This window comes from Acomys russatus, chromosome 1 (genome assembly GCF_903995435.1).
Source record: "Acomys russatus chromosome 1, mAcoRus1.1, whole genome shotgun sequence".
NCBI lineage: Eukaryota > Metazoa > Chordata > Mammalia > Rodentia > Muridae > Acomys > Acomys russatus.
In genome coordinates this window covers 53,066,208-53,080,430 of record NC_067137.1, presented here as the reverse complement: position 1 = coordinate 53,080,430, position 14,223 = coordinate 53,066,208, and the positions used below count along the sequence as shown (strand labels likewise).

Sequence of the window (14,223 nt, the reverse complement as noted above, 5' to 3'; positions counted from 1 at the left end):
TGTCATGGAACTTGCTCTGTAAACTATGCTGGCCTTGAACTCACAGAGATCTGCCTGCCTCTAGTTCCTGAGTGCTAGGATTAAAGGCATGCACCACCACACCTGCTTTCCCTATGCTTCTTAACTCCGATACACCATTGGATACAATTGTGTTGTGCACCTAAGATTAACCACCTAGGGATTAGGAGGACTAATTTTGGGATCAGTTATACCCCAACTTCTGGGAAGCATTTGGCTCCTCAAGGGAAGTTGGCAATATCAACATTAGACTTCTCAGAATGAACGTGGGAGATAACGTGGCTCTGGAGTGGGCAGTCATCCATAGCTGCCCAGCCTCCGTGGGCTGCACCATTCCCTAGGCAGGGGGTCCTGGGTTGTATAAGAAAGCTAAAGGCTATCTAAATATGAGCTTGTGAGTGAGCCACGAACAGCATTCTTCCATGATTTCTGCTTCAAGTTCCTGTTTGACTTCCTGCCCTGACTTCTTCCCAAGATAGGCTGTGACCTGTTACCTGACATAAACTTTCCTCCCCTAAGTTGCTTTTGGTCAATGCCTTATCACAGCAACAAAAATGAAGCTAGAACTGAAGGCTTCAGTGTGACAAATAGGATAGTTCTGTTTGATAGAAGTTTGCAGTATCTTTAGAATTCTTTTGACTGGATTTCTTCACAATAAACATTGCTAAAGTTCAAATTTGGCAGCTCACTCATTTTCGTTGCCAAACTGCCTCCAAGTTGCTGCCAATCTGTTCCTACTTCCTACTGCCTTTTAGCTGAGAGTAAAAGACAGGCTTTGTAAGTACCACCTGAGGGCGACTGGACAGTTTCCTGGGAGACTAGATCAAGAAAATGGGAATGTTTAAAGGACACTGGCTTCTATTCTGGCTGACAAGAAAAACTGACAGCATGAAGAAAGAGCTTTAGCTCAAAGGTGCCCTCTGACGCTTACAGCAAAGTCATGTGGAGTTAGCCACCTCTGCCACCTGGGAGAGGAAAACTGCAGGTGGCTGGGCCTTCACCTGGGTCTCACTTCCTACAACCTTTTCTCATTCCTTTCCGCCTACAAACTTGTTTTTGTGTTCTCCTATGTCTCTACTAGGCAAAAGACAGCTCCTCTTCTCAAATGAGAAGAATTCTGAGAGAATCTGATTTACTGGAATGTTGTGAGTTCAAGGCCAGCCTCATTTACAGAGTGAGTTCTAGAACATCAGAGCTCCTGTATTGAAAAACCAAAACAACCAACCAAACCAAACCAAACTAAACCAAACAAGAAAACCCAAGAGAATAGCAGCTTGATTAAGGACTTACTATAAGAATTGCCAAACTGATAACTGATAGATAAGGCTTTTGAGTCTAAATCCACCTAGATCCCAAATCTGTAGCCACCAGGTTTGTAGGAGTAATGCTGGCTGGGGCCCTTGCTGACTCAGTTTAGCATTGTCCTTGTCAGTAAATCTGATTGAGGGCTTGGTAAATTCTCTTATTAACTTGTAGCCCAAAGATCTTCCTTTGATTACTAAAGTCTAAAATCCTCCCATTAGCAGAATTGTTTCTTTAGTTTAAAACACAGATTATCCCATCAGCATAGAGTAGTTGGCAATGACATCACCTTTTTATGACAGTATTGTGACAACAGAGCAGGTATTATTGACTCACTTTTCACACAAGGAAATAGGGGCAGTCAGGGGTAGGGTAACCTGCTCAGGACACACTAGATCTCTGAGAAAGATGAAGTCCTTTTTGGTTTTGTCTGAAGAATTGGTGGTAGAAGCTGGTCAGGAGAGAAGCAAAAATATAACTTCCAAGTGCACTGAGAAGCTGAGAGAGAAGGCCAGACAAGGGGGCCTCATGCTGTGTCCTTTGTTGGGGGCTACCTGAGGCCTAATACCCTCTATCTTTTTTAATCTTAAATTCTAGCACAGTACTAGGTCTTTTGTTTTGGAGACAGAATTTCTCTCTTTCTAATTCTGGCTGTCCTCCTGAAACTCACTCTGTAGAGCAGGCTAGTCCTGAACTGAGAGATTACCGGACTCTGCCTCCTAACTGCTGGCATTAAAGGCGTGTGCCACCACAATCTGCTATGGTACTAGTTTTTGAGACAGGGTTTCTCTGTATAGCCTTGGCTGTCCTGGAATACACAATGATTTGCCTGCTTCTGCCTCCCAGAGTGCTGGGATTACAGGTGTGAGCCACCAAGACTGGCACAGCACTTGATCTTAGCCATGTTGTCAGTGTTTCCCAGATAAGGAATTTGAAGTGGATCAACTATCAAGTCTGTCTGTCTTTCTTTTCTTTTTTCTTTGTTGTTGTTTTTGTTTTGGGTGGTGGTGGTGGTTTGAGACAGGGTTTCTCTGTGTAACAGAGCCCTGGCTATCCTGGACTCACTTTGTAGACCAGGCTGGCCTTGAAGTCACAGAGACCTGCCTGCCTCTGCATCTTATGTCCTGGGATTAAAGGTGTGAGCCACCACCGCCCAGCCAAGTCTCAAATCTTTCAACTTCAGTTTTCTCATGGCTTGGCCAGTTATTAATGGTACCATCCAGCTCATGCTGTGGAAGGGAAACGGCTGAAGGAAGTAGGATGGAGAGGTAAGTAAAGACCAAGTTGGTTTTCATTATATTTGGTATGACGCATTAAAGGTTAACCAAATAAAAAAGTCCAGTGACATTCATTAATTGTTAAAAAATGAAAATTCCTATGTGTGCCATTACCACGGAAAAGCTCTTACAAAACAATGTCATGAATATTGCTTTGCTGTATGGTACTAATGGCATGCAGTCCTCTTCAAAGACAGCCTCCTGTATTATTGGCAACACTGCAACTGTGTGAGATGAACATTCTTGTCTTGGAGGAGACTTGAACATTACTCTTATTTAAGTTGGAAAATTTATTAGAGAAAGTATGCAGCTTCAAAACTAAAACCAGCCAGGCATGGTGGTGCACACCTTTAAATCCAGCACTTGGGAGGCAGAGGCAGGTGGATTGCTGTGAGTTCGAGGCCAGCCTGGTCTATAAAGGGAGTACTGGACAGCCAGGGCTACACAGAGAAACCATGTCTCAAACAACAACAACAACAACAAAACTAAAACCATAGCCAAAGTCCCCCATACTATATTTAGGATAAGAAAGTTTTAACTCGTCATTGTGCCCATCCTTACGCCAACAGGGACCTCATACTTAGCATACTGCATTATCACCATTCTTCGCAATGAGACAAAAATTACAAGCACATTAAGAAAACCATGCAACCTAGAAGATTACAGGTGGCAATTCACTTAAAAATGGTTTGATCGAATAATATTCTCTGGTAATGAAGTTCTGCGACAATCTGAAGAGATAATCTGAATGATTTAATCTGCCATGAAACCATTAGACAGCCACTAATGGGGACTGTAGAATGACACTGAAGGTCAAAGAACACCAGACAAAAGGTGAACGTTTTCAGGAGGACTGCATGCACAAGGCACAGCTCTTAGAAACAGGGTGTCGGTTCCCATGTGGCAAAGCTTAGCTGGACACAGCCTTGGAAGTAGACAGGCCGGGGAGTTAGGCACAGCCTCACTATTTCCCAGGGGGATCTCTGACCTTGGCGAAGCTGGAAAACCCCTTTGAGCCCATTTCTTTATCAATAAGATGGTAAGACTAATAGTTGGTCAATGTGTATGTTAAAAAGATTACATGAGATGTGTGAAAGCCTTGTGTGTGTGCACATGTACATATGTGTGCACATATGAAAGCCAGAGGACAACTCTGGTGGTTGTTTTTCAGGAGCCACACATCGGCTTCGTTTGTTTTTTACACAGTCTTACTGGACTCAAACTTGTCAAGTAAGCTGGGATTGGCTGGCCAGAGAGCTGCAGGCACCCACCTGTCTTCACCGCTCCAGCCCTGAGATTACAAGAGCAGCACTGTATTTGACTCTTTTTTCCCCATTAAAATGTGGGTTCTAAGAAACAAATCCAGGGCCATGTATTAGTAAGCCAAACACTGTTTTCTGTCTGAACCATCTCTGCAGCCCAACAGTGTAGCTCTCTGGTGAATAAGTTCCATGCTCACATGTTTCTTTGCTTTTTTTTTTTTTTTTTTTTTAAGATTCATTATTAGCTGGGCATGGTGGCGCACACCTTTAATCCCAGCACTCTCAGGAGGCAGAGGCAGGTGGCTCACTGTGAGTTCGAGGCCAGCCTAGTCTACAAAGCGAGTCCAGGACAGCCAAGATAACACAGGAAAAACCGTCTTGAAAAAACAAAAACCAAAAACCCCAAAAGAGAGATTTATTCACTATTATGCATACAGTGCTCTGCCTGCATGTACACCTGCAGGCCAGAAGAGGGCATCAGATCATATTATAGATGGTTGTGAGCCACCATGTGGTTGCTGGGAATTGAACTCAGGACCTCTGGAAGAGCAGCCAGTGCTCTTAACCTCTGAGCCATCTCTCCAGCCCAGTTTTTGTTTGTTTGTTTTGCTTTTGAGGAAACAGTTCAGATACATCCTATATCCACTTAAGTATTCATCATAAGGATGTACCTATGCCTCCCCTCTCCTTGATAACAGGTTCAGCAAGGGATAAGTTCCTGCCAATTACCAATCTTCCAAGTCTGCCACCTTCTTTTTCTAATGCACACAAAGGTGCTATGTGTATCTGTATAGACGTGGTATGTGCTGCTACAGATATTATCAACTTGTCTTTACACATATGGGCCTTATCTCTGATGGAGGAATAGATAAATTAAAAAAAAGTTATAGTGTATATAATTAGTATGCTACTGCAGACATATGAGAACACTGAAAAGAGACATTTAATCAGACAAGTTGGGATGGGGGCAAAGTCTATGACGTAACAGATGATGGAGAGATTGTGGGTGACGTTCTAGACAAGGAAGTGTCAATTATTTCTCTACCTATTCAGTCAGATTAATTGAATATGTAATAAGTTCCATAGACTGTCTCAGCACTGGATAAAATAGTCTCTCTTAAGCTGAATGCCAGAAGCCCAGTACTTGGGAAACAGAGTTAAAAGTGTGGCGAGTCTGCATTATGTGGCAAATTCTAGGCCTCTTGTTGGGCTGCAAAGCAAGAACCTGTGTTAAACAACAAGACAATTTTATTTTCTCTGTAATTCTAAAATTCTAGTAAATGGAGGGAGAAAACTGAGCTGAGAGGTCCTAAGAGGCACTTGGGGAGAGTAAGTTAGGCTGAGTGGTGGTGGGGGAAGTACGGCTGCTACTTTGGGATGGAGAGTGGGAAGATTTCTTCTGGGAGGCGTCATTTAAGCTGCGATCTGAATGGCAGCTGTGGGAAGATGATCATAGCAGGCAGAGAGGAGCTGCTGCAGAAGGCTTCATCCACTTTGTGGTTTTGAATTGGTAAAGATGACTGATATGGCTGAATTAGAGTGGGTTAAAAAGGTAGGAAATTACATAACTTGTGTGAGGCCCAAATCACGAGCCCTCTATCCTTGGAGACTTCTTAGGGGTCCATATGGCAGAAAAAGAGAGGCTACATTAGGTGGTGAGAAACAGTTTGGGAGATAGAAGCAAGAAATAAATTCCAGGGCTGGAGAGCTGACTTGGTGTTTAAGAGTGCCTACTATTCTTGCAGAGGACCGGAGTTCAGTTCCCAGTACTTGTGTCTGGCAGCTTATAACTGCCTGTAACTTCAGTTCCAGGAAACATGACAACCTCTTCTGTCCTCCTCAAGCATCCACATACATGTAACATACTCACATACACATACGAATAAAAAAACAAAAATAAAATGTTTTTTAAAAAAAGAATTAGGGGCTGGAGGGATGGCTCAGAGGTTAAGAGCACTGGCTGCTCTTCCAAAGGTCCTGAGTTCAATTCCCAGCAACCATACAGTAGCCCACATCCATCTATAGTTGAGATCTCATGCCTTCTTCTGTTGTTTAAGCGTTTATGCAGGCAGAACACTATATACATAACAAATAAATCTTTAAAGAAATTAGATCCCACCAAACGCTGGATGGAGGAGCAAGGAGACATTTATTTCTACTTAATATTATGTAAAGAATCCCAAGGAGTTATGACTAAAGTCAAAGAAAACCTCTAATGTTTATGCCTTCAAGGAATATACATATTCTAATACTTAAGTCAAAGTGACCAACACAGAGACCCCATGACAGCTTTTTAAGTATGTACAATTCTGACTAATATAACCCTTATTTTTGCAACATTTGAGTAGACTTACCATTATGACATGATCTATTAGATGGAATGTTTTATGAGAGCATGTATCACCATGACTAAGAGATAAAAGTCAGTACATAGTGTCTAGATGGCAAGTTACATAGTAGACTACGGGAGAACCTTGCCTCATGGTATATAAGATGGATGTTCCTAGGTTGCCTTCCTTTTTTATTTATGCCCTCAGATTTGACTGTCAATAAGAATAGCACAAATACTTGTCTTCTAAACTCTTGCAACTAGAGGTCATATTATAACACAATTTTGGCCAATAAAATGTAGGTAGAAGTCTCTGGCATGGATGCTCTTTCCTAGATAAAAATACAAGCCTGAAGCTCTTGTGAGAGCTGAGCCATTTCCTAAGCCAGTAGTCTGTTTAGTTTGAGGTGCCAGGACTTGATGTCCAATGTTGGACAAGTTTGAGTTGGGCATCTCATAGGCACTGTTTTGCTGGAGATGAACTCTGACCCCAAGGCTTACCTATGGGATTTCAACATCAAGTACCAAGGCAATTAAAGTTGGAAGTGGTTGGAAAAATTGTAATTTTTGTGCCAGTTCCTCTACTGAGATCTTTTCAGAAAATATAAGTATATCTAGTGTGTGAATTGTAGAAAAAGGTTCAGCAGGAAGCATGCAGTTTCAAAGGAGAAATTCTGTCAAATCAACTCAAAAAAAAAAAAAAAAAAAAAAGCAGCAGGGGAAATCAGCAGAAGCTGCTCCCTGCTGGCTGGGTATCAGTCCTTGAGCACTTGGTGTTCCTAAGTGAAAACATGGCCCAGAAGATCCTGGGAAACTGATGACAGCCAGCACATGAAGATTCACTAAATCAGAGTTCAGGGGACAATGTGGAGCACAAGGTTGATTCTTCTGCTATCTCTTGAAACAAAACAAAACAACAACAAAAAAAAACCCCTTATGTACAAAGATGTTAAATTTTAATTTCTAGAGTTTTAGTTTAGCAAAGTGATTGCTCTGTACATCAAGTTGTCTTGATAACTAAGAGCTTGTGGTTATGAAGTGAATGAGAATGCATGCCCCATCCTGCCCTCCCTGAGACACCTCCCTTGCTGTGAGCCAAGGCCTTTGGATTTTAGTTGTACCTGTGTGGATACAAGGGACTCAACGGGGCCTGTGGCCATGTCTGCATCCCTGTTTGGCAGCTATGCTCTGTGTAGTTTATTTGTTCTTCAGGAGTACACAAGAGTAAAGCAATCCTTCGATGTCACTCTTTAAATGGAATCTTTGAATAATCCACGTGTGATCTGTAGAGAGAGAGTGCCATCAGAGCCTGACAAAGTTAAAGACTTGTGAAGAGGAAGCTTCATGAAGGCGACAGTGCTTGAACTGGTCTTGATAGATGGATGTAATTCTCAAGATGAAGAAGGGTGGTGAACTCAAAGTAACAAAAAGACCCCTGTGCTGGAGATGAAGACCAGTTTAGTTCAAGAAAAGACCAGGCTGTGCGGAGAGCAGTGAGGCAGGGCAAGGTTGACCGGACTGGCCTATCTGTAAGGTTTTGGAGCAACCATTAACACAGATGGATTAGTCAAACAAGGGACACATGAGTAAATAATCAGCCTTACTGGACAGGGAACATTGACGTAGGGACCTGGCATGAACTGAGGCTGAGTGGCTAGAGAACAAGATATGACCTTGACTTTCAGTGGAAAACCACCTGCTGTCGGGGGACCCTAAAAGGAACTGTGAACATGGGGGAAGAGAACAATATAGTGAATATTTCAAAGTATGACAGTAAGAAAGAAAAAGAAAAAACTTAAATTCGATGAAGAGAGACATTAAAGTGAAGCACTCTTGTCACTCGAGATAGAATGAAGCTGAGGTGGAGTACACAATGAGTCAATTGTATGACGCTGAGTGAGTCAATTTGTTTGTCCTGTCATAAACACAGTACTGGAACCTAGTTGTAGGCCCTGAATACAGGACTAATGGCAGGGAAAATAGATCTAGGGAGCACCTTGAGAAAACAAACCCCGCGGTGATGACTGATATTTATAACTCATGTATGTTTTACCAGCTGCTAACTTCTCAGAAACTCTTATCCCAAATTGACCTCCTAACTGGCAGGTAGAATTAAGGCCACATTTTTGTAAGGAAATCTGAGACTGAATCGCCAGTCTCCTTATTTGAGATTCTCGCCTAGAATATGGGAAGTAGCTGAAGCACACCTCTTTCGGAAGGTGGGGAGCACACGTCCCTGAACACACAGGACGGGTATGGTTGTGCTAGGGCAGAGGCCCCATGTTAGCAGGGGAAAGGTTATTAGACGCGATCTCCCTTGCTGACGCTCATCACGCTGCATAGCTGCCGCATGGCTCATCGCGGTGACTACAAGGGTGAGCTCCAGGGCGGGCGCCTCGCCAGGACGAGGTCACGACGTAATCGGACTGGGAGGATCCAGGAGAAGGCCGCGCCCTCTCGCCTACTACAGCCTACTACATCTCCCAAAGCGCCACGCGACCCAAAGGCCTAGCAACCCAGGCGCGGAGCGCAGTCTGGAGCTCTGGGAAGGGGAGTCCGAATGCAGGAGCCGCCCTAGTGCACGCCGGTGGGGAGATCTGCAGTGATTGGCCAGCGGGCGATGGAGACCCGCCCACGCATGGTGACGACAAGCGGCCGTCTGGCTACTTAAGGCGTCGTGGTCCGACCCACCCCGCCTTCGCTCCCGCGCTAGAGAGAAACATGTATCGTTTCCGCTCGCAGCTCTTCACGGGGATTTCTGCTGCCGCCGCCGCCACCTCTCACCCGCGCCGCTCCTCGCCTCTCTTGTTAGCCCGAGACTCGCCTCTCAGCCGCCCGCCGCACAGACGCACGAGTAGACAGTGCAGCTCTATCGGCTGATCCTCGCTGAGCTCCAAGTGTAGACGGCATTGGGCGGCCCACGATGCCGAAGAACAAGAAGCGGAACGCTCCCCGCCGCTGTGGCGGGGGTGGCGGCGGCTCCGGGGCAGCGACGTCGGCGGCCACGGCAGGTGAGGGGCATCCTCGAGCCGAGAGCCGGCTGGCCGGCCGAATGGGAGGCTCTGGGCTAGGGCGCGGGGGGACTTGTAGTTTGGGCTTCACTTCGGACGCACGCAGCCGCTGAGAGTGTGTGTTGTGTCTAAACTACAGTTCCCATGATGCCCGGATGCCGCGCTCGCGCGATTTGGGCTGGCTGGCGGGAGCCGTACTTGGGAACCGGCCCGGGGGGCGGGGAGAAGTGGGACCTTAGGGCCGAAGGAGAGTCCGAATAAGGGTGACCAGGACTTGGCGTTCTTTCTAGAAGGCGCTGCTTGCTGTCCGGTCCTTTACCGGACTAGATATGGAGCGGAGCGCCAGTGGCTTGCTGCTGTTGCACGCCCTGTGTGACTCTCGCTCCAACATGGAGTTCTTGGAGTGCCAAACGTCCAGCGGGTCTGGACCGGCTTTTGCGTCACGAGGCCTGGGCTATTCGTGATGGGGCCGGGGTGACGCAGAGGCGCGAGTAGCTTCCGTCCCGCTGCCTCAATGCGTGTCCACTAAGGCGGGGTGGAGGCGTCGGAAGCGGAGGCCAGCGCCCCACCCCAAACGTGGCTTCCATCCCTAACCCGGCACCTTCAGAGACCGGGAGTCCCCAAGCAGCCCCGTATCACTAGCCTCATTGACCGCGTTCTCCTTTGTGCTGAATTCTATAGGTTCCCTGCAGTGGTAGAGGTGGTGAGAAACCGATGTGGCAATTGGCTGAAAGTTAGGGATAGTTTCTTTTTCTTTTAAACCTTCCTTGCCAAGTCGAAGCTTTTTTTGGATGGTTAATTGCTGAACTGAATGTATGGTTCTCTACTTATTTAACATATGGTTAAGGGGCTGGGTGTGGTGACTGCAGCCGGAGATCCATCCCTTCTACTAGACTGCGCCCAAGACATAATATTGAGTACTATTAAACTGGGTAGTTATCTCATTAAGTAATTGTTTTGTTAAGCTCATGGAGTTGAGTATTGAAATGCCCCCACATGTTTCACACCAAGCTAATAGCCATTAGTTATTTGACATAGCTGCTACTCGTTCTTTCCAATGATGGGATTAAAATCGTAAGTGACCAGTTTACTTGTTAAATGTTGGAAACTGGCATTGCAGAAAATTTCCCACAGGGTTTGGAGGGTCTGAATGCTCTTGGTCATGCTTTAAATGCTACCTGACTGGGAACAGATTATTAGATACACATTTTTCTTTAGATTTGTTTTCTTTTCTCCTGAATTTATTGTGAAATACTGTTCATGTAATCTAGTTGTGGTTGAATCGAGGGTACTGTTGACCTCTGTTTAAGCTTTCCCTCCTGAATAAATACTGAAGTTCTTTTTGGTGGAGTCTTAATAGTTTTATTGAAGTTCACCGTTTTATATAAATGAAGTGGAAATAATGGAGAAACACTAACATTTGGAAACAAGAGTGATGTTAACAGTGGTCTCTGCCTCACAGACACCCTTTCACTGGCTAGTATTCTTTCTTAGGGCACAATTTGCCTCAAGGCTTATTTGACCTGCCATCAGACTTCATTGCTGCTGTCTTTTAAATTCTCCTTAAAAGAAAAGATAGATTTAAACACTGCATTCCAGCATAACATTGATTTTTTTTTTTTTAAAGCGTCTATAAACAAAGGGAAAGTAATTGATTAGTTTGTAAAACCGGAAGCTTTGACATTGTTACATAAAAGTTACCTCTTGCAAATGGAACTGGATGAGAATGTTTCTCTGAATATTTTTTTTAAACCTTAGTCACGTTGTGTAAATTTTACTTAATAAATCGCTAATTGAGAGAAAGGGAAATTATCAAACGTTTTACTTAGAAACATCTTTTACTATTGTTGTTTAGATGGTTGGATGGCAGGGAAAACAAATTCGATTTAAGTGAATCTCTACAACAAAAGAGATAGCCAACTTCAGTTTGTTAGTTAGGCTCAAGGATTTTTATATATATTCTTTGTTTTGTTTTTGTTTTTTGTTTGTTTTTCGAGACTGGATTTCTTGTGTAACAGCTCTAGCTGCTGTCCTGGAACTCTGTAGACCAGGCTGGCCTCAGACTCACAGAGATCCACCTGCCTCTGCCTTCCAAGTGCTGGAGTAAAGCTGTGCACCAGGGAGTTCTAGGAAGCCAAGACTATTGACCTCTCATATACATGTATTTACACACTAAGCACTATTCTGACTTGAGGAATGGATTTTTGTTTTTTATTTTGTGTACGAAGACAGTCTCACTCTGTAGCCCGGCCTGGAACTCAGTGTAGCCTAAGCTGGTCTCGAACTAAGGCAATGTCAGGCCTTAGCCTTCTGCTTACTGGAGTAGCAGATGTAAAACTACTAGATGAGAGAGGATTTTTGAGAAAAAAAAGTTTGGATAGTAAGCCTTTGAGAAATGAGGGCTTCAAATGTGTAGTGTGCCTGCCAGTTATTTGACAGAAGATTACAAGGTAAGCTTGACTTAGATGTCAGACATTTTTATAAGATGAATTTCCTTCCTTAAATAATGCATTTCCTTATTTGTGTGTGAGTGAACACACCAAGCTACTGATCAGAAGGTCAGAGGACACATTTTCTGTGGGGATCCACAGATTGATGAACTCAGGTGGATAGGCTTGGCAACAGGCACCTTTTGTGATTAGCCATCTTGCCAGGCATTCCTTGCCTTTTCAAACCCCCTTCCTTGAATTATAAAGAAACCAAACTAGTTAAGAGACAGAAGCTTAAAGCTGTATAAAAATAATCTTAAGAACAGGACAAATACGAACAATTTTAAAATTACATTGGTTTGTATGTAAATATGGTAAGATTATTCAGAAATATGCTCAGCTGTTAGCATAATTTGTCAAGAGGAAAGATCCAGAAATAGGCTGGTGTTTATTTTTCTCCTAAGCACTGTGACTTAAGAAATGTTGGCATCATTGCTTCATGTATTCTCTGTGCTTTCCTACTTTGATTCAAGTTATTTTGGCATCAAGCAAGCAAATTTCAAGGTAACTTGTTAACTTAAGATTTTGCTAATTTCTCTGCATTGGTTTAAAAAAAAGCAACTCTTGTTTAAGCGAAAAGTAGCCCAATTCGAACAGGCTTAACTTTAAGAGGATTTAGCTGGGTGTGGTGGCACATACCTTTAATCCCAGTACTTGTGAGGCAGAGGCAGGCGGATCGCTGTGCGTTCTAGGCCAGCCTGGTCTACAAAGTGAGTCCAGGGCAGCCAAGGCTGCACAGAGAAACCCTGTCTCAAAAAACCAAACCAAACCAAACCAACCAAACAAACAAACAAAAAACTTTTAGAGGATTTAAAAAAATAAACTTAAAACCCATTGATCCTAGGATTTGAGAGGCTAGGGTGGCAGGAATATTGGTAAGAGTTGAATACTAATCTGGGTTATATAGTGAGATTGGCCTTCGGAGTCTGACCGTCACCAAAAGCTGGAATAAACAAGTCAATAAAAGTAAGGTAATAAATAACTAGACATTTTAAAGAAAAATACAGAGATTTTTTTAGAAATTTGATATTCACACCTAAGTTAATTATGATTGTGCATAGAAGTGTTGGTAATTATGCATTAAAATATTTCTGAAGAAATTGCAGTTCTAAAGATAGACAATCAAATATGATGCCCATTAATCTATATTTTATTACAGTTTCTCATAATGATGAAATAACCAAGTATGCTTACGGGTATTTGATACCTTTCCCTTTTTCTCCAGTCATTGTTGGGAATTGATTATATACATTTATAGGACACACTGTTAGTATCAGTGTATCATACGCAGTAAGACGATTGCGTCATGCCACTTAATGACATCTTTATCAGTAGAGCACTCCTAAATTTGGAGGATAGGACACAGTCTTTGCAATACTCCTGTATAATATGCTTGTGTTTTGATAAATATTTCCATATAATTGCATATAGATGTAATTTAGTGTGCATAAAAGTTAGTAGGTGAAATCTGTATATTATAGTTGCCAAAAGAAGAAGTTAGGTTGAATTGGAGAGTGATTGAAATTGACCTCTGTTGTGTAGTTTGTGTCCATTTTCTGTACTATGCCCAGGTTGTGATCCTAGCAACTCCCCTGCAGAGTGTACTCTATAATATTAAAAAGCACCTGTTATTGTAGGGACTTGATATTTGGTATTGTCTTTGCTTTTTGCTAATACAAGGAAACTGAATTCAGGTAAATCAGGCTGCCTATGTCACTTCATGGTCAGAATTTCAGACTCATTCTACTCAGGACTCAAAGTAATCCATTACATCATAATTTATAAATTCTGTAAATTCTGATTTTATTCTTTAATGAAGTTGAAAATATGCTAGTCAATTTAACTCTAGGATATGGTTAGAATTTTATTTTATTTGAGCACTGAGACAGGGTCTCAGTAAATAAATAGCTGGCCTTCTGAAGTACAGACCAGGTAAATCCAAGTTATTTTAGGGATGTTCCATATATTCTTTACAAAAATTTTTTGACTTTATTACTAAATAGTTCTTAAGTAAGCTTTAGAGATCCCAAGTTAAGTATTTGCATATGTAGCAAGAGAGAGAGAAAGAAAATCATCTGTTCCTTTACCCAATAGGTGGCCCACATCGGACTGTTCAACCTTTCAGTGATGAAGACGCATCCATTGAAACAATGAGCCACTGCAGTGGCTATAGCGATCCTTCCAGTTTTGCTGAGGATGGTAGGAGTTTCAAATGTAAACTTGTGATTTGCCATACAAAGATTGAGGGGGTGGGCGAATTCTTTCTTATATGTGGGCTATAGTGTTCCTTTTCCCAATCTGCTTTTTCCTGCTTACCGTATGTTACAGTGTTGGTTTCTGTTCTGTAGGACCAGAAGTCCTTGATGAGGAAGGAACTCAAGAAGACTTAGAGTACAAGCTGAAGGGATTAATTGACTTAACCCTTGATAAGAGGTAAGAGGTGTTGAAAGCTTTCCATTCTGGGTGATTCTAATCACTTATTTGTAATTTGTGCATTTCTTTGATATAGCAATATGTTTTCCTGAAGCTTGATTT

General features: G+C 42.9%; 1 protein-coding gene across 2 annotated transcripts in view; it reads left to right on the top strand.

The window, feature by feature from the left end:
• The window catches only part of Ifrd1 (interferon related developmental regulator 1), a 47,161-nt gene that overhangs the window by 22,029 nt on the left and 10,909 nt on the right, over window positions 1-14,223 (top strand). The window contains exons 1-3 of one of the 2 annotated variants that reach the window (XM_051145089.1): window positions 8,871-9,199; window positions 13,783-13,887; window positions 14,037-14,121. In XM_051145089.1, coding sequence (XP_051001046.1) covers window positions 9,112-9,199; window positions 13,783-13,887; window positions 14,037-14,121 — 278 coding nt within the window. In that variant the 5' untranslated portion in view covers window positions 8,871-9,111. Of the gene's footprint in view, window positions 1-8,870; window positions 9,200-13,782; window positions 13,888-14,036; window positions 14,122-14,223 lie in introns of those variants that run through there. The other variant, XM_051145090.1, reaches the window with a different exon arrangement.